Source organism: Chrysemys picta, chromosome 4 (genome assembly GCF_011386835.1).
Source record: "Chrysemys picta bellii isolate R12L10 chromosome 4, ASM1138683v2, whole genome shotgun sequence".
Lineage (NCBI taxonomy): Eukaryota > Metazoa > Chordata > Testudines > Emydidae > Chrysemys > Chrysemys picta.
Window position 1 is genome coordinate 33,657,430 of NC_088794.1, and position 26,778 is coordinate 33,684,207.

The following is a 26,778-nucleotide window of genomic DNA, read 5'->3' on the forward strand; positions in this document are numbered from 1 at the left end:
GTTGGCAGAGGTGGAGGGACTAGCATAGGCCAGTCTCTGGCATGTCCAGCACTGCCCCTGACTTCATGAAATGCCTGAATTCTATCTGAAGCCCTTAAAAAAAAATCTCCTGAGGGGCTACTATCCATTTCTTACCCCTCAGGGATGGGTGACAAGCAAAGAGGGTGTTACAGAGCCATCCATTCCTCCCTCTTTAGCCTCATCCTTTCTGGCTACATTGGAAACCAAGCACAGTGATGCCATAAACTTTTCCTTTACTTGTGGTCCCACCCAAGTCCTAAGTTCATGCTCCGCGTGTGCCAGCTGCTATAGCTAATGGAACAGGAATGTCCCTGGCATAGACTGGTGCTCTTTATACTGAGATGGAGCCTTTCCAAAGGGAGCCACAACTCCCTGGGGGTGTGACAGCAGGAATGGCTTTAGGCTAATGTTAAATCTCCTCTTTCATTCTCCTGGACACACTGTTCTTCTTTATTTGCAGTCATTCTTCCATTTTTGTTTTTATTTACTTCAATATTTTACAGGTCAAATCTACTTTGCTGATAAGAGGGCAGATGTTAATTGGGTCTGGTGACGCTTTGCTTTCTTTAGTACTGTACCATATGCCCTTGATTCAAGGTGCTGCTTTCAGATCCAGTTCTAATGCTGAAAATGGTCTCTCATCCCCTTTCCCCACCCCAACCTTATTGCAGAAGTGTGGTTAGATTGTCATTAAGCCCTGGTAGTGTGCTTGGTCTCACTGGAGAGCATAGGCTCCTTTAGATCTCTGTAGAATATCTCTATCTCCTACTCTTCCATTTCCTCTTCCCCACTTCTCTTGGCAGCTTGAGGCCCAGTTCTCTGTTGCCCTGTGTGTTCCTTTACACACCCTTTGCGCAAATGTGTGAATGACCACACAATGTGCAGGGCAATGGGGACTTGGACCTCTGGTATTTTGGTGCCAGTTTCCACCTCTTATGGAGATGGGAACCAGACTGCAGCAGCTTCACAGATGGTGGGGTCTTTACCATGTCTAGCTATATAGTAACTTATGTGGAATCAGGTTTGGTGTAGCAAGGAACCAGACTAAGAACAAGCAGACCAGCCCCACAGCTAGTACTAATTCACCCCTTTGGTAGCCTCTACACAGAGGCTAAGGTCTGAGCTGGCCTGGAGACTGAACTATGGCCTTTCCTCAGAGCTGATTCTGCCAGGGCCCAGGGATATTTGGGATTTCATTCTCCAGGGCTGTCAGTCTGGCACTTCTCAAGTGCTACCATGTCCAGGATTCCAGTAGGTGGGTGCTGTTCAGGAGCATTCAGATTTGCACAGAGGACCAAATTGGGGGGGGGGGGGGGGGGTTGTTTATAACTACAGCTGGTCAACATTTTGTTTTCATTGACCCGTCTTTTAGTGGAAAATGGCTTTTTGATGAGACAGACTATCTACATATGTCCATAGGCACAGCCAGCAGCAGACAGAAGTGGCATACAGGTCAGGTTCTTTTATTCCAAGACCCATTGAAATCCATGGGAGCCTGTAATGGAGCAACTCACCGCTGTAGCACCTCCTGCTGGTCATCCTGGGAATTAGCTCTGTCCACTCAGGAGCACCCTCTGCAGGCCAGTGTCTCGCTTGCCACTGGCCCCAGTGTCCCTCCCAAACCCCAGTCCCCCTTATCTTGTGGTTCTGCCCCCTGCAGTACCCCACAGTCTTGCTGGGTCTCCCCTCCCTGGGGACCCCCCCACCCCCTATCCCCACCTCACTCTTTGGCTACTGCCAGTCACCATCTAGCCCCCGCTCACTGGGGCAGACTGCAGTATAATTGCCACTCATCATTGGCAAGGAGGGTTTGCCTCTGCAACCCCAGTACCTTCTCAGCTTTGGGGTACGGCCCCAACTGAGGCTGCTTCCCCAGTCAGCCTTTCCCCAGCCACAGCCCTCTCCAGGGCTGTTTTTAACGCCTCTGGGCAGGAGCAGGGTGATCACCCCGCTATAGAGCCTTTCCACTGACTTCTGTTGGCATTAGATCAGGCCCAATAATGAGGCTAATGCTAAAGTGCAAACATCTATTGCAGGCTAGTTGGTACCGGGGGCGGGGGGGGGGGTGAGCTTCCTCCCCTCCACTCTGTCCTTGCTGTTTGGCCTTCACCAGCTCTCTGGTCCTCCTCACTGACAGTCCCTAGCAAAACCCAAAACAGAATTTGTTTTGCGCTTTCCTGGAACAGCGTCTCTGGTTGTCATGGGAGTATAACACCCACCCATTTATGTTCAGATGCCTTCACAGCTGTCACCTGTCCTGTGACAATGACCACCCAAATGAATGAACCTGATCCCCTTTGGCAGGACCTCTCCACTGGCCCTGATTCTGAGAAAGTCCCTGGCTCTGGAGTTCACTCTGCCCATCTCTCCCCAAGGGGGTCTTTATCCTTCAGTGCTGTCATGCCCAAGCTTTCAGGGCAACCACTGCTTTTAAACGAAGTAGCCGAATAGTCACTTTTCATATACTTACAACTTGCTGTATGTAAGGACTCAAAGAATAACTAGCTCACAAGGATCAATTGCCCTTCGTGGCTCGTCTAACGTAATGTGGTGAGCTTAGTGCTGGTGAAAAGTGCTGTATTGACAGCCTTGGAGACAAATGTTTCTGTCCAGGGAACAAATCCAGTATAGGCAGCAGCAGTGCAAACAGCTCCCAGTGCTGCTCCATCAAGCTTTCTCAGCCCAGCTGGGGTGCTGGGTGCTGGGCTTGCTACTCTTGATCCACAGACCCTCTATCCATCTTCTTTGCTTACAGTGTATTGTCAACCCATGGCACTGGCTGCTGAGTAGGGTGACAGATGTCCTGATTTTATAGGGACAGTCCCGATATTTGGGGCTTTGGCTTGTATAGGCCCCTATTACCCCCACCCCGTCCTGATTTTTCACACTTGCTGTCTGGTCACCCTACTGCTGTGGGAGGGCATTTATCAAATGGTGGGGTAATTAATGTGACTAGTAATAAGCCTCTGGCTAAGCAAGCTGCAATAAGAGTAATCCAATCTCATGCTTCTGCTTTTTAGCTGTTTCTTGTGGCATTCTGGAAGCGTCTCCTCCCCCTCGACCTCTGTACAGCATTGCACAATTAGTCTTGCTTGGCGTGCTAAGATCCCTGCCTTTGCAGGCTGAGGTGCCAGCCTTTGCCAAAGACAGGATATCAGGCTGGATGAACCAACTGGCCTGATCATGGTACACTTTTTTTTTTTTATATAGTTAGTTTATATATATATATATATATATATATATATATACACACACACACACACTGATGCTCTTCATCTAAATGACCGAAGGAAACAACAAAACAAGGGAGAACTAAAGTGGCTCTCTGAGGATAGGACAAGAAGCAATGGGCTTAAATTGCAGCAAGGGCAGTTTAGGGTGGACATTAGGAAAAACTTCCTAACTGTCAGGGTGGTTAAGCACTGGAACAAATTGCCTAGGGAGGTTGTGGAATCTCCATTGAGGATTTTTAAGAGCAGGTTGGACAAACACCTGTCAGGGATGGTCTAGATAATACTAAGTCCTGCCATGAGTGCAGGGGACTGGACTAGATAACCTCTTGAGGTCCCTTCCAGTTCTATGATTCTATCAAAGTGAAGTCTCCAATGAGAGCTCATTATGGCCCATCCTACCATCGTCTGTAATAGCTCAAAATAACCTAAGAAGCCTACTGCAGTCTTACCTCAGTACTTAGGCACTGAATAGCGTTAAAGGAGGCAGGAGAAGTCCCCAGAGATGATGTCCACTCAGGCGTGCCGCCAGCTTTTTTGCCACACTAGACAGCAGAAGGTCCCGCCCCCGAAATGCCGCCCCCAAAATGCCGCCCCTGACAGAGGTGGTGGAAGGTCCCACCTCCAAAATACCACCGACGACTGGGCCGGCCGAAGATCCGGCTGCTGCGGTCGCCACCCCCCAAATGTTAGCGCCCTAGGTGACTGCCTAGGTCGCCTAATGGGTTGCGCCGGCCCTGTGTCCACTCTCAGTCCCACAGGGCTCCAGTCCACTGTGTCTCTGCACCCTTGTACCTGAGGTTTTAAGGCTTCTACTTTTTAAAAGATTTCTGCTGTGCCCTGTTTGGGGAGGGGGGAAGGGATTGGTGGGGGAGGGAAAGGATTTCTCACCTCTTCCCGTCAGTGTTGCCTCATTCCCCATCTTCCTCATTTTACCTCCTGCCTCCTTCCCTCCATGTCACACCAGGCCCTATTTTACAAATGTGGGGGGGGGGGGGCATAGGCGGATGCTCAGATCTGGGGAGCACATATCTCAGCTTAACCTAGCATTTGCTGGTCAATCTCTGCTTTTAAAAAAAAAAAAAAAAAAAATCCCACCCAGATGTTTTGCTAATCAATAACTGGCTAAAATATCAACAATATTTGCGCTAACTGTGCGTGTGTTCTCTCTCTTCAGTGACCAGCAAACTGAAGCGCTGGCTCTAAGAACTCTTCTGGTCAGTAAACATCTCTTGTTGCGTAATCCTCCCTATGTGGGTCTTTAACACTGTGCCTCTCTCGTTCCCTGCGCAGGCATTCAAATCCAGAGTTCAGGAAGCACAGCAAGGGAGCTTGGTGTTCTTGGCTCAACCCATAGTTTCCCAACATGCACATCCCAGAATTGACCCAGTTTTGCATGGGGGCTGGATGGCCTTGCGGTTAAGGCACCAGACTGACACTTGAGAGATTTGGGTTCAAGTGTCAGGTCTGCCATAGATTTCTTGTGTGATGTTGGGCATGTCACTTAACCACTGGTTTTCCCTATCAGTAAAATAGGCCTAATATACCTGTCCCTTACAGGGGTATTTGGGGCACTTGGATTCTATGGTGATGGTTATGTTATAATAACCTAAATAGAATACCGATAACCTTCTAGGTTAGGATTGTATTATGTGGTTCTCAACCAGGGGTCTGAGGCCCCCTGGGAGGCCATGAGCAGGTTTCAGGGGGTCCCCCAAAATAAACCAGAAAGCAGGGCTGGCATTAATCACCAGGGTCCAGGGAAGAAAGCCGAAGCCTGAGCCCCACAGCCTAGGGCCAAAGCTGAAGCCTGAACTCTGCTGCATGGGGATGACGCCAACTTAGCTTTGCGGAGCCCCCTGTGGCATAGGGGTGTGGACAATTGCCCTGCTTCCTACCCCCTAATGCTGGCCCTGCCTTTTAATCTACTGGATATGCAGAAAAACACTTTTTGTGGCACAGGTGGGCCACCAAGTTTTTATAGCATGGGAGGGGGGGGCGGGCTCAGAAGGAAAAAGGTTGAGCACCCCTGGTATATAGCACTACCCGCTAATGCTACCAGCTTTAGATAGGCAGGGATAGAATGGGGGTGGGGATAAGAGGAGATTGGGTAGGTATGGCTGATTCATACTGGACTGAGATCAGAAGTGAAGCTACTCCCTGAATACTGGTCTCAGGACAAAGGGTTGATAATGCTGAAACCTGCTTCACTGATGGGAGCTCAGACTGTCTGTTCTGCTCTGTTACAGCCTAACAGCTTCCAAATTCCACTTAAAAATGGGAACCTCTTTATTTGTAAATATTCAATGATGTTCAAGGGCCTAATCCTGCACCCACTGAAGTCACTGGCAAAGGTCCTATTGACTCAATGGTGTGGAATTGGCTTCCGAATGCTTTTAACTGTAAAAGAGTGGTTGTGTGTGTGTGTGTACGCGCTAAGTGGCTTTTCATTTCCTGGTTTCAATGGGGAACGTCACAATACCTCAGGGCTCTGACGATGTGATTGCTTGTTTCTTATTAGCAAATTGTAATCCTTTTTATTCCACGCCAAATGTTTTCCCTCCTGCAGCTGGAGAGGGGGATGGCACTGGATTTTAAGCTGATTTTTAACTTGGTCTCTGCCTTCCTCCTCTTCAAATCGAACAAACAGTTCCTGAATGAAGCTGAAGCTCTATTTTATGAGAGTCCTTCGCGCCCCTTCCCCCCAACGTATAGCTTCATTCCCGACTTTGACCCCTCTGTCTCTGAGAGTACCTCTTATTCTGCATGTAAGGCAAAGGCTCTTGTTTCCCCAGCTCTGCTAGAAGAGGCTTGTTGGGGTGGCAATTTGTGCATGCAAACAGCAGTCTGGTTTTCGGTTTGGCTCAGGCTGGTATCTATACCCGCTTTGCCTCTGTTCCCATCACTCTCTCTTTTAGCAGAGCTTTGATGCTCCTTCCAAACAGGGCTGCTTGAGGCCGCTCAGCAGAATCAGCTGTTCCTTCCTTCTGCAGGGAGATGGCTGCGTCCCTCTCCAGTGCCAACTAGGTCACTGGGCTACAGTTGAAGCAGGCTGCCTAATCCCTGCTTCCCATTGGGTCCTTCTCCAGAGCAGTTCAAGTTAGTTGGGGTGGAACTGCTCTACAGGGAAAGTTGTCACTAGGTCACATTGTCGGACTGTAACAGCACTCAGTAAATCAAATCCTAGACCATGGCTCCTTCCCCAGCTGAACCTTTTCTAAATGTTCCCTTCTAGGCTTGAAACCGTGGAAGGATTTTTAATCACAACTCCCCCTCCTCTACTAAAAGTAGAGGGAGACCACTCCCTGGCTTGACTGAGTAGTGCTCCCCACCTCACCCCACGACTTCTGTGGGGAGCACTCCTCCTTCTGTTTGTCTAATTTAGCCACTGGTTTAATGTCTCTGCTAGAGCTGTGCCCTGCAAACTGGGATATGGAGCCTTTCCTTTCTAGACCCCTCATTCAAGTCCAACCTAGGGTCAGTAGTGTCTGTTTCCTTGCCTTCCTGGTGATATGGGTTGATGGTCGCATACAAGGTCTTGGTGGCCAGCTGACCTCTGGCCCTCTGGAGAGGCTGAATCTCCAATCTGTGGAAGGGGGAGCAAGGTGAGGTAGTAAATCTAGAGAGGTGGGGTCTGAGCAGAACCCTAGGAGCGATGAATCCCAGCTTTGCCATGAGCACTCACACTCACACTCTCTCTCTTCTTCCCCCCCCCCCCCATGTCTTAGGCAATCACTTGGCCCCGAACTTTTCTGCTAATTTTAGGTACCTCAGTCATTTAGGTGCCTGACCTGAAAGCCCTAGGACTTGATCTACAGAGGTGCAGAACACATGTACTTTGAAAATTGAGGCCTGAGTGTCTCTGGTTGGGCACCTAAATAACTGAGGTATACAAGTTTAAAAGACCTTTTGGAAAGTGTTGGCCTATACCTCCCTGCCTCAGTTTTCCCATCTGAGATGTGGGTGGTGCTCACAGAGTTGTGAGGATAATTAATGGTTAGAAAGCACTCGCTATTTCTATTAGTAGCAGGACGGTTCATTCCAAGCTAGGAAATTTCCCTCAAAAGGCATTTCCTTGTAGGTTTATCCATGGCCATAAGCAGGGGTGGCCCAGCTGCTGGCTTCAATAAAGATGCACCTGCCAGACCTACATTTGGCTAGTAAAGGGCCATACTGGAAAGCTGAGGGACTTGGTAAACTGTGGAGCTTATCCCCACATGTCAGGCTAACAGAAACCAGATGAATGAGACAATGGCCCTTTAAAAATAAGAGGAATTCACCCCCAGTCTGGGGGAGGGGAATGCAATTAACTGAGGTGACCTTTGTGTAACACTGATCCTATCCCCAAGACTTGGCTTGTCAGGTGCCAGTTAACAAACCACAGTAGCAAGCCGCAGGAAACCTGCAAGTAGAGCTGGTCCAGAATTTTTTGCCCATGATTTCTTTTAAAGAGAAAATGCAAGTTCTGCAAAATGAAAGTTTCAAATTGAAACCACCCATAAGAATTTCCATTTTTGACTAAACTAACCCCGCTCCCACCCAGTCGGGGGGTGTGTGGTGTGAAGAAAATGTTTCAGGTTGATTTCACTTGAATAGGAACATTTCAGTTTGAACTGAACCAAGCTATTTCCCATGATGCACTGCAACTTCCCCTCTGACCAAGTCACATGGTACATCATGGGAGATATAGTGCAGCCAACGATCCTAGTCAGTAAGGGAGAAAGGGGACAAGGGACACCAGAATTACAAATTCTGTAAGGCACCATTGCCTCTTACATGGATGCTGTGTCAAACTGACTTGGAATGTTTTGATACTTCCGAAATAAAACTTCGTAAAGAAACTTTTCTTTCCATTAAAAATAACCTTGATTTCAAATTTTTGTCCCAATCGGGAATGAAAACTAGTGTTGAAATATCAACTTCCCACAGGACTGAAATGCCAAATTTCACTCTGTTCTACCTGCAGGAATGTATGGGATGGCAGTAAAGTTGGGCCAGTAGGGATGATGGAGGGGATGGATGAGCAGGGTCTGATCATATCTGTGTGTTGTCTTAAGGACTGGCCTCTTGGGTTGACTCAGTCTGTGCTAAGGGGATAATGCACCAGTACAACCAGGCAGTGCAGTATATAGAGGTGGGGTGGGATGGAAATATTTCTAATCTCAAGGCAGATCACCTGATGCTCTGAAGAATGAGTTTCATTTACCTCTGTCTTAACAGCATCTGTAATTATGCAGCTTAATGGTCATAAAACTAACCGATCTGGCTCCAGTATCTGTCTCAGTGATCTCCCATCACACAAGGTGACTGTCCACTGTGTGAGGTTTTTCCTTTCCCTGGTTCTAAGACTACCCACCTTGAGTTTCATAGTGCATCTTTTAACTCTTTGCTGTCTATCTTGGTTGTAGGTGAGGCAGGTGCTAATATCATTCAGGTCTCAAAAGAAGCCCGGAAGAGGTTCCTGGGCCCTCTACACCCATCCTTCAACTTGGTGAAAATCATCCGCAGCTGCCTGGACAAGACCCTGCCGGACAATGGGCATGAAGTGGCTAGAGGACGCTTGGGCATCTCGCTGACGCGGGTCTCTGATGGAGAGAATGTGATACTGTCAGAGTTCAATTCCAAAGAGGAGCTGATTCAGGTGAGTGAGGAAATTATCACCTGAGTGGTAGAATGGGGATGTCTGCAGGCTCCCTCCTCTGTTGGAGAATTGCTGAGGGGTTGGTCTTTGTTCCAAAATTCTTCACGTTCGAGCATAACCACAGCCAAGACACTCTGAACAGGTTGCTGGTGGTCAACAGACCACCTCTCTTCAGGTAATCCAGCAGGTGGCTGAGCCACTAGAAGAACTGAGCCAGTCTTCCCAGGGAATTGGTCTCTTCAGGTTCTGGCTTTTTTACAAAAATATTTCTTATCTCTTATGCTGGGTTTGTGCGCTCTCTTTCAGGCCTGTGTTTGCAGCACCTTCATCCCTGTGTACTGTGGGTTGATCCCGCCAAGCCTGCAGGGCGTGGTAAGTAGTCCTCATAACATTCCCCTTGTCTGGAGCAGTGTGCAAAACAGTGAAACACCTAGAAATAGCCATGACGGATCATGCTGATAGTCCATCTAGTCCTGAATCCAGCAGTGTCTGGTAACATACTTAGAGAGGTGCAAGGAACCCTGAGATCAATAATTTATGGAATACATTGCCCACAATGAGTGACTGGTTTATGCCCTGAAGCCTGAAGGTTTGTATTCCTTAGATATGTTTTTAGTGCTACCTATGGCTGGCTGATAATGTTCCATCAGTCCTTTTTTTTTTTTTTTTTTTCCCCATGTTTTTTTGACAAAACAAAATTTTTCAGAAAATATTTTCTTACCTTGAAAACAAACTTCCACTGAAAACAAGAGGGGAAAATTTCAGCCAAGAAGTTTTTGCTTGCCTGGGGGCCATGTTTAAGTTTTTTCAGAATTTTCAATAGAAAATTCTGTTGAAAAGAATCATAGAAACTTTCCATGGAACACTTGCTGACCAGCTCTAATCCTTTCAACTGTTACTGTGGTTATCTTCATTATCCATTCAAGTATCTAATCCCTTTTGAATCCTACTAAGCCCTTGACCATAGTGATGTCTTATTGTAGGGAGTTCCGCAGGCTAATTATATACTGGGAAATCTTTTTTTTTTTTTTTTTTTTCTGTCAGGTGGAAATATTTTGCCTTTCACTTTCATTGGGAGCCACTTGCTGTTGTATCATGAGAGAAGGAAACTAGGAGCACCTTATTTTACCTCCTCTGTCATTTTTTTATTTTTTTTATTTTGTACACCTCTTTCATGTCTCTTTTCTAAAATAGACACTGTCCTCTTGGAAATCTCCGCCTTTAACTATTTCTCACCCTTCTAAAAATGCCTTTCTGCTATAGCCTTCCTGAGATACAGTGACTGGAACCGAACAGGGTACTCTAGATGAGGGTATGGCATTAACTTGTATCAGGATTTCACATTTTCATTATCTTTTACTGAATTCTTTATGCACTTTGCTTCTTTGACAGCCACTACGCGTTTGGCAGAGATTTGCATGGAGCAGCCCACCAGGATAATCAGGCGTCTTCTCTGAGTGGCTACAGTTAATTTGGAACACATTTAATGCGTACCAGCCGTTCAAATGGTTCCTTCCAATGTGCATTACCCCTGCGTTTGTCAACACTGAATTTCCTCTGCCATAGGGCTGTCCCATCACCTTGCTTGCTTTGGCTCTTCCTCCTGAAGTTCCTCACAACTTCCTCTAGTCTTACTTTACCCATCTGCAAATTTTCCCATATCGTTTCTCTCCCCTTTTTCAGGCCATTAACTAATCTATTAAACACAGATTCCAGTACAGGCCCTTCGGGGAGTCCCATATTGAACATGAGAGTTGAGTCTTGCTCTCTGTGTTCAGTGTCTTAGCCAGTTACTAATCCATGGCTGTACTTTGCCTCTCATCTCATGACTACTTATGTCGCCATAATAGCCCCTTGTGAGCGACTTTGTCAAGGGCTTTTTTGAAAGTCCAAATTGTCAACCAATTCTCTTTTTATCCATTATTTTGATGACCTGCTCAAATAGTCCATTGGATTGGAGAGGCGTGATCCTGTTCCTTTATGGAACAGGGTTGATATCTATCATATCATGTTTCTCCACCACTCTGATAATTCATTCTTTTAAGTCCTTCCGGTTAAAATTTCCTGTTACTGGTCAAAGCCTGCCTTCAGGAATTCCTACAGTCACCCTGGTCATTTTTTTTTTTTTTTTTTATTTATTTTTTTTATTTTAAAAGATGGGTACAATATTTACTACAGACCTGTCCTTTAATTGCTAGCTGCTTAGTCGTGTGCTCTGAAATTGCATCAGAGCTCTTGCGTGTAAGCCATCTGGGGCTGGTGACTTGTTGCTTTATCATCAACTTTTTCTTCTCAACACCAGAATTTCAGATAATGCATCTTTATTGTCTGAGAAGAATAGGTAGGCATCTCCCCAACCTCCTCTGATGGAGATTGGTGCTAAGAAATCCAGTGAGCCTCTCCACAGCATCTGCATCCTCCATAATTATTTTGTTTACTTCTTATCCCCGTCCCACCTATCTTGTATCTGTCTATTTGCACTTCATTTTCTCTTGGCCCTCCTAATTTTCTCCTTGCACATCAATTTGTTGGCTTCACATGAGTTGGGTTTCCATTTTCTCAATGTCTTGGCTCAGACCAGTATGATTAAATGGAACGATTATTTGTTGCCTTCTTGCTTCCATTCATCTATAGGGAGTATGCATTCCTCTCGGGACTCAGATATGGGATGCATAAGTAGCCTCTGAACTGAGGCTAAGGATTTTCATTGCTTCACATTTGACTTCAGTGTGGTGGTTTTTTTTGTGTTTAAACCCTACTTCCTTATTTTTATTTTTAGAATCCCCTCCTGTTGTCTTGGCATGCTACATAACATTAAGAATATTATGGGAAACTACACAGATGCAATTGGGTTCCAAATGACTGTCTATATCTATATTTAAACATGCAAAGCCTTGCTACACATATTATTCCTGAGGGCATGCTGCACCTAAAAATTCTGCCCCCAATATTTTAAAATGCTGCAAAATTCACAAAATTTTTATTTGTCAAATACATGTGGAAACTCCAGCATGGCATTGGGGAACACAGGCTACTGGTTTCACAGAGGTGGGAGATTACTGTGCAGCTCCCCCGACTCAACAATGAGGCTGCCCCCACCCCTGACACAGCGCAAGGACCAGGCCTGCCCCAGAAACACCCCGGAGCCCTGCTCCTCCATGCTAGGTGTACCAGGTGTGGGCAGGCAGGCTCAGCAAGGCAGGATCCAAGTGTGGAGTGGCTTAGTGTGGGGGGTACAGGTGTGGGTTCAGAGCATTCTGGGTGGGGGATCCAGGTGTGGGGCAGGGGAGGGGGAATATGGATGCACAGGGGCATGTTGGGGATTCTGGGTACAATGGTAATGGGACTCTGCAGGGGGGTCCAGGTGCAGGTGGTTAGGGCTCAGTGTGTGTGTGTGTGGGGGGGAAATCTGGGGGTGTGTCCAGATGCTGGAGGGGTGGGGATCTAGGTGCAGGGGGCTTGTCAATGGGGGGCTCTGCATGCAGTAGGGGGTGAGGCTCAGCAGGAGGGTCTGGGTATGAGGGGGTCTAGGTGCACAGGGGTTAAGTGGATGCAGGAGCAGCTCCCTGTACAGTGATCCCTCCCCCTGCAGCTGAGGAGCAATGGGTGCAGGAAGCAAAGAAATCATTCTGCTGCAGGGAAGCAAAGAAATCTGGGGGGGACATAAATTCTGCGCATTTGCAGTGGCGCAGAATTCCCTCAAGAGTAACATGTACACTGCTGCACTATTGTGGTGGCCTCTGTAATAGAAAACAGGGAGGGCTGCTAACGGGCTCCCAAACCTTTTTAAAGAGATACTACCCAGTTCCTATACACTTCACCTCCCCTCTAAATTGTAATGTCCAATACTAGTCTCTGGTACAATCCCACCAGGAATATCACATTTAATAGTTGTATGTGGTCACTAGTACTCAGTGGTTCAACTACAGTTACATTCTGAATTAACTTTGTATGGTACTTGGGGTGAAATCCAAACTAGCTTCTCCTTGTGTGGGCTGTAGAACAATTATTGCTTCTTGGAGCAGCTAAGAGGTGTTTATTCCCCTATACCTTGTCCCGCCATGACACTTGCCCAGTTCATATGCAGGGAGTTGGAGTCACCCTTGATTTGTGTCTCATTAGATTCAGTTGCCTTCCTGAACTCCTGCTTATGCTGTCAACCTTATTGCCCTAATACAATGAAAACCTCAGCAGTCATGTTCTGCCCAGTAAATACTAGGGGGGGAAGAGACATCTGGCTGCCATGACCTGTGAAATCATTTTCTTGTGGCACAGAGGAATCACCTGGCATGGCTATGATCAATCAGTTGCTACTCTGTACTGCAGGTTTGGAAGTGTGAGGCCTACAAAGCCAAGTTAGCAGTTGTGGGCTGGGTTTATCCTTAATAGCTCTCCTTGAGCTGGGTGAATTGCCTTGGGACATTGTCATCTGATGCTCCTTGCTGTTGTTTTGACACAGAAGCCCTTAAAACAACAATCGTACTTCAGTCAGTGCCATAACAAGGGGAGTCTGTTAAAATGCCGGAGTGGTTCTCTTCCCTCCTTGCTAACGGGAGAGTGTTAGTTGGAACTGGGAAGAGGGGGGATTCCCTAAGGGAAAATGGGGTGCAAGTGGGCCACTTGCTATGTAAATACTGCCCAGGGCATGGGAGGTGAATCAGAATTATCTCGTACAGGCCAGGATTAGGCCTAGCTGTTCATCTGAAGTGGAATGTGCTGACCTGCTATGACAGGCTTGTGGGGAAACTGCATTGCAGAACTGTGAGTGCAGCATGTAATGCTCTTCCTTTGGCTTGTGTTAGCTGCAAAAACAGAACAGCGGTTAAAGCTTTTTGCTGCATCCAATGAGGTGTAGCAGTGGAATTTTTCTGTTCTAGGGTGCTGGCGCCATCCCTGCCAAGGGCAACCACATGGTTGAATTTGCTGTGTCATCATACTGGAGACCTGGCAATAGCTGCTGCTGCTCTCACTTCTCCTGTCTGCTTGGGGTGGGCACCTAACCCTACCAACACCTGATGATTTATCAGATTATTGCTTTGGCTTCCTTGTAGAGCTGGCCTGGCTCCCCAGTGCTTGCCAAATTCCCAAGGCATGCTGCCCAGTTAATCAGTGATAGACATTGCAGATAATCCAGTAGGTTTTGTCATCTATTAAGCCAACCTCTTTCCTGCTGGATTTTCCCCTGCAGGGTTTTCTCAAGTCCCTTGTCGGGTCTAGTTCTAGATCACTTACCTAGGAGGCTTTCTTTCCACCATTTCTGGTAGGGATTCTGTTCCACAGGCTGAGAGCTCTTCAGTGAACACATTTGTCCTAGGCCTCTGCTTAAACATTGCTGCTTTCTTCAGCTGCCTCTGGTGGGGATCACCCTGGACAGTTTCTCTCCCTCCTTGGGCTTTGCACCTTTCTAGGTCCAAGTACTTGCTGTTCCTACACACAAAGGACAGTCCCTGCCCTGAAGAACTTACAGCCTAAACAGACACAGAAGTGTTATCTTCCTTTACAGATGGGAAACTGAGGCTAGAGAGAGTTGAAGTGACTTGCCCAAGGTCATACAGGCAGTCTGTGTCAGAGCAGGGACTTGACCCCAACTCTCCTGAGTACCCAGCCAGTGCCTCAATTACAAGGCCAGCCTCCCTCTCATACAGCATCGATGTCTCCCTCTTTGTTATGCAAGCAGTGCAGGCAGTGAGGAGAAAGGGGGCACCAGGCTAATACGAGCAATTGCTGCCCTTTCAGAAAAGTGATTGAAGTAGTAGCATGTGCCTAAGCTGACCCCTCGGGAGTGTGAATGTCAGTGGGGGCTGACGCTGGGTCTGGTCAGTGCTGCATGAGAACTTGCTGATTGTGCCATTCTGTGGTGGCGTATCTCTGCCAAAACCCTTCATTCCAAAACCACATTCAATACTCAAGGCTTTTTTCCCCTCTAATGTTCTGGATGAGCTGTGTTCTTGGAAGTTAAAGATGTTTTGTCTTTTTGCCACTTGGTTTTGCTGATGTATCAAGAACATAACGTTTCATGGGGTCAAGGTCTCTTATGTGGAGGGACAGATGGGCTGAAGCAGTAAACTCCCACACCCCCTTCCTGCAATATAGTTGTGGCTTCCCTGGGTAGCCTTTGGAGTTGGAGAGTTAACTCACTAGTGTGCATGAGGGGAATATACTTAGCACCTGGATTTCATGGCACCCAGCATGCTGCTGGTGAGAGGTGGAGAATACAGCAAGGGCATGGTCACCATTTGCCACACACCACCTTACCACCCTGGCAAAAAGAGTGCATGAGAATATGAGAAAAGGGCTATAGATGCTCATACACGTTACACTGCTCCCAAGCCCACCCTGACAACTCCAGTACAAAATCAGGTCATTAAACTGCACAGCCCTATCTCTTCTTTCTTCCTCCCCCCCCCCCCCCCCCCCCGCTCCAATCTCACAGAACTACCCCAGTAGTTACTCAGACAGATATAGCCCAGGGACTTCCCTTACAGCCTGCGAGGGATAACAACATATAGGCCATGTGTGCATCTCCCATAAGTTCCTCATAGTGTTCCTATCCTGTTAGGCCCCTCAGACTGGTTCTTGTGTGATTCAGCACTCTGTTGCTTTATGATAGAAGGAGGAAGAGTCCATAATGTCCCAAGCCTGCGCTTGTGGTGCTGTAACCACTTGTCAGTGCCAGTATCCTGCTGGCACCAGAGCAGGCCCATGATGGTGCAGCAGGTAAAATATTCAGGGGGACGTACACGAGGAGGGTAAGGTTTGTGCTTCAGTGAGCAGCTCTTCCGGCCCTAGTGCCTGTAGCAGAGGGGACAGAGACAGCAAGGGCATTTCGTGGCTATTCTTAAACCAACAAAAGCCACTTTCTGTAAAATTGCTAAATATCTAACCGTACTAAACCCACCCAACATGGCCCCTATTTGTAATGTCGAGCACAGTCTGGGCCTTATAGCCACAGGCTCCACGGGAGCTGTAAAGGGGAGCAGAGTCCCTGTGACAAGGAAGGGCCACGTCACCAAGTGGAATATTTCAGGGTGTTCTCTATGACCAGGCTTCAGAGTAGTTCCTTTCCTTGCTCCCTTCGGCCCCAGTTCTCCCCGTAAAAGTTCCCGGTTTTGCTACGGAGGAGACCACCAGCCAGGGCCGGCTCTAGGCACCAGCAAAACAAGCAGGTGCTTGGGGCAGCACATTTGTAGGGGGTGGCATTCTGGCCATCCTTTTTTTTTTTTTTTTTTTTTTAAACTCACTTCTCCCCTCTCTCAACGCTGCAGAAGCGGAAAACCCATGGGACCCTGGGAGCTGTGGTTCCTTGCCTAGCTCCCTACCTATAGAGCCAGCCCTGGAGCAGGGAAAGAACTACATTTCCCAGCAATCCCTTGGCAGCTATCAACAGGAAAAGGAGGGGGAGGGAGTGAGGTAGCTGAGCCATGCTGCAGCTTGCTGTGAATGGAGAGCTGGCTGCTAGAACGGGGTGGCACTGGGAGTGGGGGACAAGTGTGCCCAGCCCAAGGAGTAGAAGGGGATATCTGGGGCAAGCCTTCAGAAGACTTCCCCAGATTGGATTAGGGATACTGGTGTGACCTCACCTTGCAGCTCCCAAAGAAGGAATTGGGTGGACTAAAGGGACAGTGCACCTCTCTATCTGAAGCCTAGCAAGGGAGGTATGTGGATCCCACTAGAATTTAAAATGAAAAGTAAGGGAGCGGAGGGGAGGCTCTGCTAGAGGACCTGGGCAGCTTTAGATACAGTACCAGGCACGTAGGAGGATTTCCACTTCTGAGCCATGGAAGCAGAAATTGACTCTTCCTTTCCAGATTTAGCTAATATTCAGAAAGGGAATGCAGCACCTGCCTTCCAGATTTGAACGCCCTCAAAATTCAGGAGTGCTCAAGCTCAATTTAGGCAGCTGTTACTTCATTTCCTCCAAATCAAATATACTGATCCACTGTAACTTGCTGTAGAAAAAGTAGGATAAAATTGAGCAAGAAATGCTTCCCAGTGGTTATTAGGACTGGAATTGCTATTTTCAACAGCCATTGCTGCTCTTTTTGTTTTTGTTTTTTTTGGTTTTAGTTTTATTTGTTTAAAAGGAAGACCGTGATTGCATTGGCAAATTCCCTATAGAAACAAAGAGTGGAACAAAAGAATAATAAAGGCACCTCACCTTTTCCTCATTTATGTAGGACAGTCTTATAATATGCATCCAGACATCCTCCAATCACACAAGCTGAAAATTGTTCCACTTTACAGCAGTTCTGTAACCGTATGGGAACCAATCCTGTCTGTGTTCTGTGCACACCCAAAATTCCTGTTGAATGACCCGCCATGGGAGCGAGTTACCAGTGACCCAGGGCTGGGACAGCAGGAGGGTGCAGGTTGGGGGGGAGAGCCCAGGGCTGGGGCAGCAAGGAGCGGGGGGGAGCCCAGGGCTGGGGTGGAGGGCAGCCAAAATTTTTTTTGCTTGGGGCGGCAAAAAACCTAGAGCCGGCCTTGCCACCAGCCACTAAACATTCCTCACCCTGCTAGGTTGGGCCTGTTGCTTTCCTTGTGTGCATCCAAAGGAATTCCATGGGTCTCCCTTTATTGGGGGGGGAGGGAGAGTGGGGGAGTTTGAGAACACAGCCCCTTCCTGTGCCCTTGGTTGATGGCTCCATTTCAGCAGGAGCCAAGTGAGGGGCATGACAGTTCCAATTCCTAGCAATGAACATGGAAAGAAGCAACCAGCCCAGTCTTCTCCGGGTGTGCGCTGTATCTGTGTGCTACGCAAACAAGGGCAGGGCCAGTAGGCTCCCGCTATGAGATCAGCTGAGGCAGCAGGTGTTGGGGAGAGGAGACATAAAAGGAGGGAAAAGGGTCCCAGAACTAACTCCTGGGCAGCTGAAATAAATGTAGCATGTAACGTGCCTTGGAGGGGAGCCAGAGATAGATCCTCCTCCACAAAAGAGGACCCTTGACTGAGACACCTGGCCCTGCCCCAATCGTGGCTGCTCCTAAGGACTGAGAGCTAACCTGCCTAGCAGGGCTGTCACTGCTGGGTGGAGAGGGGATCGCTCAAGGACTCAGAGCCTAGATCAGGGGTTGGCAACCTATGGCACGTGTGCCAAAGACGGCACACAAGCCGATTTTTAATGGTACGCTGCTGCCTGTCAGGGTCCCGGCCGCCGGCCCTGCTCAGCCCGCTGCCAAACCCAGGCCGGCAGCGGGCTGGGTGGGGCTGGCGGCCGGGACCCCGACAGGCAGCAGCATGCCATTAAAAATCCTGCCCGGCCCAGCCTGCTCTTCTCTGCCCCCTGCTCTCTCCTGCGGGGGCAGGGGACAGCAGCTTGGTCCTGCCGGCTGCTGCTGCAGGGCAGCCTCCACCGGCAGCTAAGCTCCCTCCTCCCCCAGCGTGCTGGGTTCCTGCCCCTTCTGCTCTCCCTGCCTGTGGCCGAACAGCTGATTGCCCTGGAGAGGGAGGGGGAGAAGCAGAGCCGGAACCGCAGCCGCAGTGTGCTTGCTACTCCGGAGAAGGGAGGGGGCCTTGGGGAAGGAGGGTGGAATCAGGGCATATCCTCTCCAGCCCCCTGCCATGAGCCACTCAGGGCAGGGGGCTGGGGGTGTGAGCAGGAGTCATGGGGATGCTCCCAGCCCTCTGCCCTGACTCCTGAACCCCCCACGACCCCAGCCGTGACTCCAGCACTCATACCCAGCTCCCCCACATTTCATGCCCTGACTCCTGCACCCCCTCACATGCCCTCAGCCCTGACTCTTGCACCCCCACATCCCCACCCCCACCCTGAGCACCAAACAGAAGCTCTTGCATCCCCCCCCACACACACACACACATTCCCACCTGCACCCCTCACACCAAATGGGAGCTGCCCAGGTAAGCGCTCCACACCCAAACCTCCTGCCCCAACCCTGAGCCCCCTCCCTCATTCTAGCTCCTGGCCAGACCCTATACCCCAACCCCCAGCTTGCTCCTTCACCCTCAGCTCTGCTCAGTGCAGAGAGAGAGGAAGAGAATAAGCTAAAACCAGGGAGACGGTAGGTACTCACTCTATGTGGGCAGGGCTGGGACCCCAGACCGGCAGCAGGCTGAGCGGGACCGGCAGCCGGGACTCTGGCTGGCAGGAGCTGGCAGACGGAACCCCAGGCCGGCAGTGGGCTGAGCGGGCCAGCGGCGTAAGATCAGCATTTTAATTTAATTTTAAATGACACTTCTTAAACATTTTGAAAACCTTGTTTACTTTACATACGACAATAGTTTAGTTATATAATATATAGACTTAGAGACCTTCTAAAAAACGTTAAAATGTATGACTGGCACGCAAAACCTTAAATTAAAGTGAATAAATGAAGGCTCGGCCCACCAGTTCTGAAAGGTTGGCGACCCCTGGCCTAGATTATAATAGGCTGTGTAGAGCAAGGCTGGGTTTGCACAGGAGTAGTTTTGGCTAGAGATGGGCACCGTGGCAGAGGTGTCTCTGCAGCTGAGCCTGAGCTAGGAACAGTCAGTAGCAGTCAACCAGAGGGCAGGGTGCATAGGCCCACATATAGGTTCCTTTTGATGAGAGTCACCTTTGCAGCAGTCAAACACCCTTTTTTGGAGCTGTTACTTTATACTGCCACCTGCAGGAAAGCATCTGCTTCTTCACCCTGGCTACAAAACCGCTGGCTGTGCCATGGTCTACAACAGCGGCTCTCAACCTTTCCAGACTACTTTACCTCTTTCAGGAGTCTGGTTTGTCTTGCGTACCCCCACGTTTCATCTCACTTAAAACTACTTTATTTCAAAATCAGACACAAAATACAAAAGTGTCACAGCACACTATTACTGAACAATTGCTGACTCTCATTTTTACCACAGAATTATAAAATAAATCAATTGGAATATAAATATTGTACTTACATTTCAGTGATGGTATATAGAGCAGTATAAACAAGTCATATGACATTTTAGTTTGTACTGACTTAGCTAGTGCTTTTTATGCAGCCTGTTGTAAAACTTGGCAAATCTGTAGATGAGGTGATGTACTCCTTGAAGACCTCTGTGTTACCCCTAGGGCTATACGTACCCCTGGTTGAGAACAACTGGTCTAAACTCTTAGTATACTACTGTCATGACCCAGAACCTTATGGTACTAGGCACTGTACAAACACTGAACAAAAAGATAGTCCCTGACCCAAGGTAGTCAAACATTCAACAACCTCTCATATTGTAAAGCAGACTTCTCTAGCTACTCTCCTTCTGCCTTCCCTTCTCCTCCCCCTGAAATTGTGGGGTTAGCATCTCTCTCCATCTCTGGCTGTACAGGGTGACCCTTCAAATGAGCTGCTGCCAGGATAGGGAATGGTACCCAACAACTGCAGCCGACTTCGGGCTGGGGATAGAGGAGGACTGTTTTTGTGAAATACCAGGTGGAGTCGCAGGGCCCTCCCTAGCGACTTGTAGAGGCTGGGTTCACTAATCCCCAGGCAGCGCCCTGTGCAGGGGTCATTTATTGCTATTCCATGCTGTGTTTTCCCCCCTGAGTTTTGTCTGTTCCCTCTTTTATCTCTCTCCCACCTTGCTATTGCTGAGTCCTGCACGGTCACCGAGTTCCGCATATCTGGTGTGTCGAGATGCCAGCTTCCACTCAGTAAACACCACCCGCCCATTCGCTAATTGCATTGCTGTAGGAGCCTTTGCATGCATTGCCTGTAAAAACCATTGGGGAATCTAGCCCCTCCTTGAACTCTTACTTTTAGGCCCTCTGACTCAGAATTGCCCTGCAAACCTAACAATAAAAAACCTGGAGGAAAGCAACACCCTGGGCTATCTCAGAGGACTATGCTGTGCAGCCCAGAGTCCCGATCCATGAGATCACCTGGTGGGCAAAAGCACTCAGTCCAGGCAGGAGTAGGAACCATGCAGGTGAACTTGTTCGCCAGGGCCCTGGGAGCCTGCTGGAGAAGTTCAGCATGTGCTGTGTGTTCCCCAGTGGAAGTAGGTGAAAGGCCATCTGTGGAGAAGGAATTTTTTCTGGCCTGTTACATAAGGACGTTAATAACCGTGACAGCGGGGGACTGATGTGAGCTGTGCAGAGATAAGCCACTTGTCTCCCTTCCAGCAAGAGAGAACAAAATGTAAAACGTTTTCTCCTGTCTCCTCTCCCCCACCCCCAACATCCAACCCTCCCCGGCATTGCACAGCGAAAGATCCATCCTTGTTATGGGCCTGGCTGAAAAGGGAGCCAGAACTTGTGTCCTGTTATGGGCTGGGCTGACTTCCAAAAGGTCTTGCCGGTTTCTTGTTATTATGCTAGTCTGCTTTCAGCCTTGCAGTCCTTTTAATGGGCTGCTCAATGGAGCTATGTGCATGGGCATTTCCCTCTTCCTACCAGTATCTCCTTAGTCTTGCTTGGGTTCTGCTCTAGCTAGCTATTTGTCATCCAGGCATTCCTTTTTGTTAGTCACCTGCCCAGACAGAAGGGTCTCTTACATTGGGGCTGACCCTGCAGTTCTCTGCAAGTCAATGGGAGCCTTATCTGAAAGATTACAGGTTCCTGCCTCTTGCTCTGCAGAAGTCTCTTCTGTCTTACTGCTCTGTCAGCCTAGCCAGTAACATAGCCCTTTAGCATCTGGATACTGCTTTCTGGGCCATCACAAAGGCCCATTATGGGAGTCCTCTTGTTCAGTCTATGGTTGTGCAAAAGCTAAAGGACGCTTTGAATTGACCCAGTTAGCTAGATCTGAACATGCCAAAGCTGTCTCTCCATCAAGGATAATTAGCAGTAACCGTTGCTATTAAAAGAACATGGTTATTGTGCGCAAAACCAGAGAACCCTCCTATTCCACTCCTATGCCAAAGCTAAACTAGCCAGCCGATGGGTTCCTTTAAAATGGGCACGTATGTGACTTTTACCGCTAAGCAGACAAATTGGCAGCAAAGAGTCTATGCTTTAATTTGTTTTATCTCCCAATTATCCACCAGCAGGCTTCTGTATTTACTAACTCATTTGTTTTAAAATCATTAGATGCGTGGTTTATAGGAATGCTCACAGTACAGACTTCCTTGCAAACTAGTCATGGTGAATGTAGCTTAGGTTAGTGCCACCTGCACTATGATTGGTCACCTGAGTGTCACCATATCATTTCTGCTCCTTGATTGGATGGATCCCAAGCCCCCAAAGAGCACTGATTATGGTTTCTGGTGCAAATACTTTTGAATCCGTATTCACAAGGGGTGACCTTTTTCCTGTCTCCACAAACATTCTTGTGTGACTAAAAATTCTCTCAGGTGAATAGGCACAGAAAAAAACAGAAAGAATCACGAACTCCCTAGATGGGAAGTCATGGCTGTCAGTCCAGCCACCGTTAGTGAAAACTCTGTTTGTAGTACTCTCCTGGCTTGTGAGTGTGTGCAATAGGGATGCAGAGCGTTGATAGAAACTGGCTTACGGAGGGAGAGGTGCGGGGGGAAAAAAACCCTATCCATCATTTATGTCTCCTTCCCTCCAGAGGTACGTTGATGGAGGGATTTCGGACAACTTGCCGCAATACGAGCTGAAGAACACCATCACGGTGTCTCCGTTCTCAGGCGAGAGTGACATCTGCCCCCGGGACAGCTCCACAAACATTCACGAGCTGAGAGTCACCAACACCAGCATCCAGTTCAACCTTCGCAACCTCTACCGCCTCTCGAAAGCCTTGTTCCCCCCAGAGCCTCAGGTGAGCGCCCTGTTGGGGCAGCAGAATGCTGACTGTGCACCGCGGTTTGGTGGGTGGAGCTCTGGATCCTATGTTTGCATTGACATTTAAACCCCCAGAGTCCATCCCATAGCCATTTAAACAAGCTACACTAGTGTTCTTCCCCCTGGGAAATCCTGAATCCAGGCGCTGGTGGAAACCCTGAAAATATCCTCCTGCGGGTGGCTTTTGATTTAATTGGCACCATGCAAGAAATGGGTACCACTTCTGAAGAAGGACGCACATGCACTCAGGACCAATCCGCCCCTGCATTTTAAAAGCCAGTCTGGAACCTTCAGGCATAAGCATCATCTTGCCATTGGTGACTCAGAGTGACTGCCCGTCAACCAGGTGTTAGGCACTGTCATTTTTGAATGTGCTTGTTTGGTACAAGCGCCATGGATAGCTTGGACAGTGTGAGCGCTCTCTCTCTCTCTCTCTCTCTGATTCACATGCGCTGCCCACCCCCCTCCCGTTCTCTGGAGGGCTTTATAAGGGCAGATATCCAGTGGACCATCCTGGCTTCTGTTGGTGAAGGATTCCACAACTTACCTACCAATCAGAGCAGCTTACCAGGGAGGCCAAGAGATACTTTTAGGGCTATGTATCGATGTGACATGCCCACTGTGACCTTGGGTTAGAGAGAGCTGGCTCTTGAGGTGCAAATGGCCATGCAGGTGGTGCCTCCTTTCACATGGTGTCCCCTTGCCCCCAAGACTGTTTCTGACCCTTCCCTCCCTCCTTTGCTGCTCAAGTGCCAGGGTGGGGAGCAGATGAAGAGGTTGGCAGGGATGAGTTTGTGGGAAGGGGAAGGATAAGCAATGAACCTCCTGATCAGGTGGGGCAGGAGGGGGATAGAATTCTTGCATTTCCTCTAGAAATCCAAGCCCAGGGCTGAGATCTGCACCACACTCCACCTAACCAAACAACCTTGCGCTCCAACTCCCCAGTGACCCACTCTGTGTCTCTGTGCAGGTGCTCCGGGACATGTGCAAGCAGGGCTACCGGGATGCGCTGCACTTCCTGAAGAAGAATGGTAAGGCACCAAGCTACCTCCTTGCAGTGACTGCATTTTGCTTATGTTAAAGGGACACTGTCTGACTTGGTTAACCCCTTATGTTCTGGGCCATGGAGTTTAACTGTAAGTTGTTGGTGCTGGGGAAGGATATACAGGAAAACTCAAGGCCAAATTGATTCCTAGTGTAACTGCAATGAAGTCGGGGTTACAGCAGGTGTGAATTTGACCTCTGACACTTCAAAGCCTGTAAGCAATGAAATAAACGAAAGTGTGTCTCAGCACTTCAGGGAACAGAGCTCTAGTATCTTCTGCCTTGATGCAGTGAGACGCTTCTGCTCCAACTTTACATGGCATCCTGTGTTAACACTGTTTTCATGGCACGCTGCATGTGCCTGTGGTGCCACCTTGCGGCCAGCCTATAGCAGATCAAGCTTACTCATTCATTTTGTCCTGTATGCTTAGCCCCCCCACCCGTGGACGTTAAGGAAACAAAGGCAGTGTCTCTGTTATGTTACTGGATGACGCTGCTCTGGGTAGGGTGACCAGACAGAAAGTGTGAAAAATCGGGACAGGGGATGGCGGGTAATAGGTGCCTATATAAGAAAAAGCCCCAAAAATCGGGACTGTCCTTGTAAAATCGGGACATCTGGTCACCCTAGCTCTGGGGAGAAGCTGTGCTTTCTGCCAGCACAGTGCCTCAGTATGGGAGGCCTGCACCAGTGAAGTGTGGTTACACTGGTGCAAATGACTTTCATGTAGGCAGGGTCTGCCAATGGTGAAGTTACAAGTAGGTATAGTCTTGCAGGGTGGGCTGGATCTGTGCCATATAGTAAATCGGAGAGGTTTGGATTAAGCATGGGTCTGATGCACCTGTATGGGTTTGGATTCTGCCTATGGTTCGAGTATATAGCAATAAAAAAGGTGAGAGCAATAACCTACGGTATTTCCAGAGTGTACTGGGAGGCGTTAGCTTATCTGGCTGAGAAAAGCACTCCAGCTTCATGTCGCACCCTAGGTGAGCAGGTATCTAATATACCTTGCTATGCATCATAACACAGGTAGCCAAAATGGCTGCCCGCGGTTGGAGATAGAAGGCCTATTTCATGGCTGTAATGTTAATCCACCCCCTCTTGGTATCAGATGAGGTGAAATCTAGCACTTCAACCAATCGGCAAGCAAAACAACTGGCTAAATTGCCACAGTCCCACCACTCACCTTCCCTCCCCAGGTCTCCTTCACCGCCCACGGCCCTCGCGCCCTCTCCTTGCCGTTGAGAACTCTTCAGGGGAGAGGGACCCAGAGGAGGAGGAGGAGGAGATGGGAGCTGAAGACCAGCTGAGGGAGAACGCTGCCCTGGCTGCTGTCGAAGATCACATCTTTGAACACCTGCCACCCAGACTGAACCAAGGTATGGTCCCTAGGGGGACAGTCCAGACTTCTAGCTGCTCCAGTGAAAAACTCTCTCCTCTCTAAGCTGACCAGCATAGCTCATTGGCCTGTTGGGATGTGAATGTTGCTTGTTGACCACCATGTTAGCTAATGTATCGCGTATTGAACCGGAGCCCTTCTTAGCTTAAACCTGGAACCTCTACACCTTGAGCTAAAAAGCCAGGGTCTGTAGTTGAGAGCCATAAAAGCCTCGGATTCTGTATAGACTGGGCATCGGGGAGGCAGGGTGGGAGGTCATGTGCAACACATCCTGCCTAATGGGTTATACTTGCACACCACCTTCCGGGGGACCATAGAGACTAAAATTTTAGGTTGACACAGCTATAGCACTTTGGGTTGTGAAAACTCCACACCCTCCAGCACCGTGGCTGCGTCAGCCTAACTCCCAGTGTAGACACAGCTAGGCTGATGGAATAATGCTCCCATTGACCTACCTACTGTCACTCAGGGATGTGGTGTTCCTACTCTGCGGGAAAAACCCCTTCTGTCACTGTAGGTTGCTTCTATGCTACTTAGCTCTGCCAGGAGAGTCCCTGTTGTATAGATGTGGCCTAAGTGAGCTGGAGCGGGAACTCGCCTCCCCTTTGTGGGAGGGAGGGAAGGAGATTTCTGGATTTTGCGCCTCATGAGCCAGGTGAAGCCAAATGCTTGAACTCTTTGTCTCCTCGTTTGGAACGGCACATGCTCTGAGTGAGACTTTCCCTGAGGTGAGGTAATTTTTGAAGTTCATGTAGCACTGGGGAGGAGGTGGTGGACAATCACGCTGCATTTGCCAGGTGGCTGGTCTGACCCGTGTTGTTCTGTCCTCAGCCCTTTTGGAAGCTTGCACTGAGAGAAGGGGCCTATTAGTTGGCATCACCAACTTGTTGCCTGTGCGCTTGGCCTCTGCCATGATGATCCCGTACACGCTCCCTGTGGAATCAGCAGTCTCCTTCACGGTCAGGTAAACCTCCCACCTGTTTGCTTGGTAGCACTGTGTAACATGGGATGTGGCCAGTCAGGCATGGATATAGGGCAGGGCTAGGATCTAATCCAGCCCTCCTGTGTACAACAGCTGCCCAGGACAGAGACGACTTCAGTTCCTATCAGTCACTGTGTTGGGACTTCAGCCACAGCCCGTCTGACTCACTAGGTTGAAGAGAGCTGGTTGTGTTTGGAAACTTGCTCTGAGAGTTGTAGTAAACTTCCCTAGAGCAGCTAATATGGGAGTGGAAGGATACAAGAGCGAAACTAGGGTAGAGAGGGGTGGCGTTAGCATAGTCCCATCCCTCCTGATTGTTCATGTGGGGGTGGGATGAGTCCTAGAAGGTTTAACATGCCATTGTGGTCTGATTGGGGAAGGGAGGGAGAGGAGGATAATTTTGGATTTGAATTTTGACCCCATTTTGCCACCCTAGGGGGAAGGGGAGAGCAACAAGTCTCAGTGGTTTGTTGGTATTGGTGTAAAGCACTGACCCACAGTATGAAAACAGTGTTTCTGGCTGGAAGAAGGCAATAGAGGCAGAGGAAAACCACTTTCCAAACCTTTAAGAAGGCTTAAAAGTGTAGGGAATTCAGGGATTGAATAGGGAATAGAATATTGAATGTGAAGTGGCCTTTCATCTTTTAGTTACCTCCTCCATGGAGTTCATGAACTAAAGTTGCATGAGATGGCAACATATAGGAGCTGCTGACTGTCATGCCTCAGGGGTGAAATCCATGCATATCTTGCTGCT

At 48.8% G+C, this 26,778-nt stretch overlaps 1 protein-coding gene across 3 annotated transcripts in view; it reads left to right on the forward strand.

Moving 5' to 3' along the window:
- Positions 1-26,778, forward strand: part of PNPLA2 (patatin like phospholipase domain containing 2) — a 54,289-nt gene that overhangs the window by 20,486 nt on the left and 7,025 nt on the right. For 2 of the 3 annotated variants that reach the window (XM_024109652.3, XM_005307293.5), the window contains exons 2-7: positions 8,660-8,892; positions 9,199-9,264; positions 22,369-22,578; positions 23,572-23,632; positions 24,843-25,022; positions 25,874-26,006. In XM_024109652.3, the coding sequence (XP_023965420.2) occupies positions 8,660-8,892; positions 9,199-9,264; positions 22,369-22,578; positions 23,572-23,632; positions 24,843-25,022; positions 25,874-26,006 (883 nt within the window). The remainder of the gene's footprint in view (positions 1-8,659; positions 8,893-9,198; positions 9,265-22,368; positions 22,579-23,571; positions 23,633-24,842; positions 25,023-25,873; positions 26,007-26,778) is intronic. The other variant, XM_042862156.2, reaches the window with a different exon arrangement.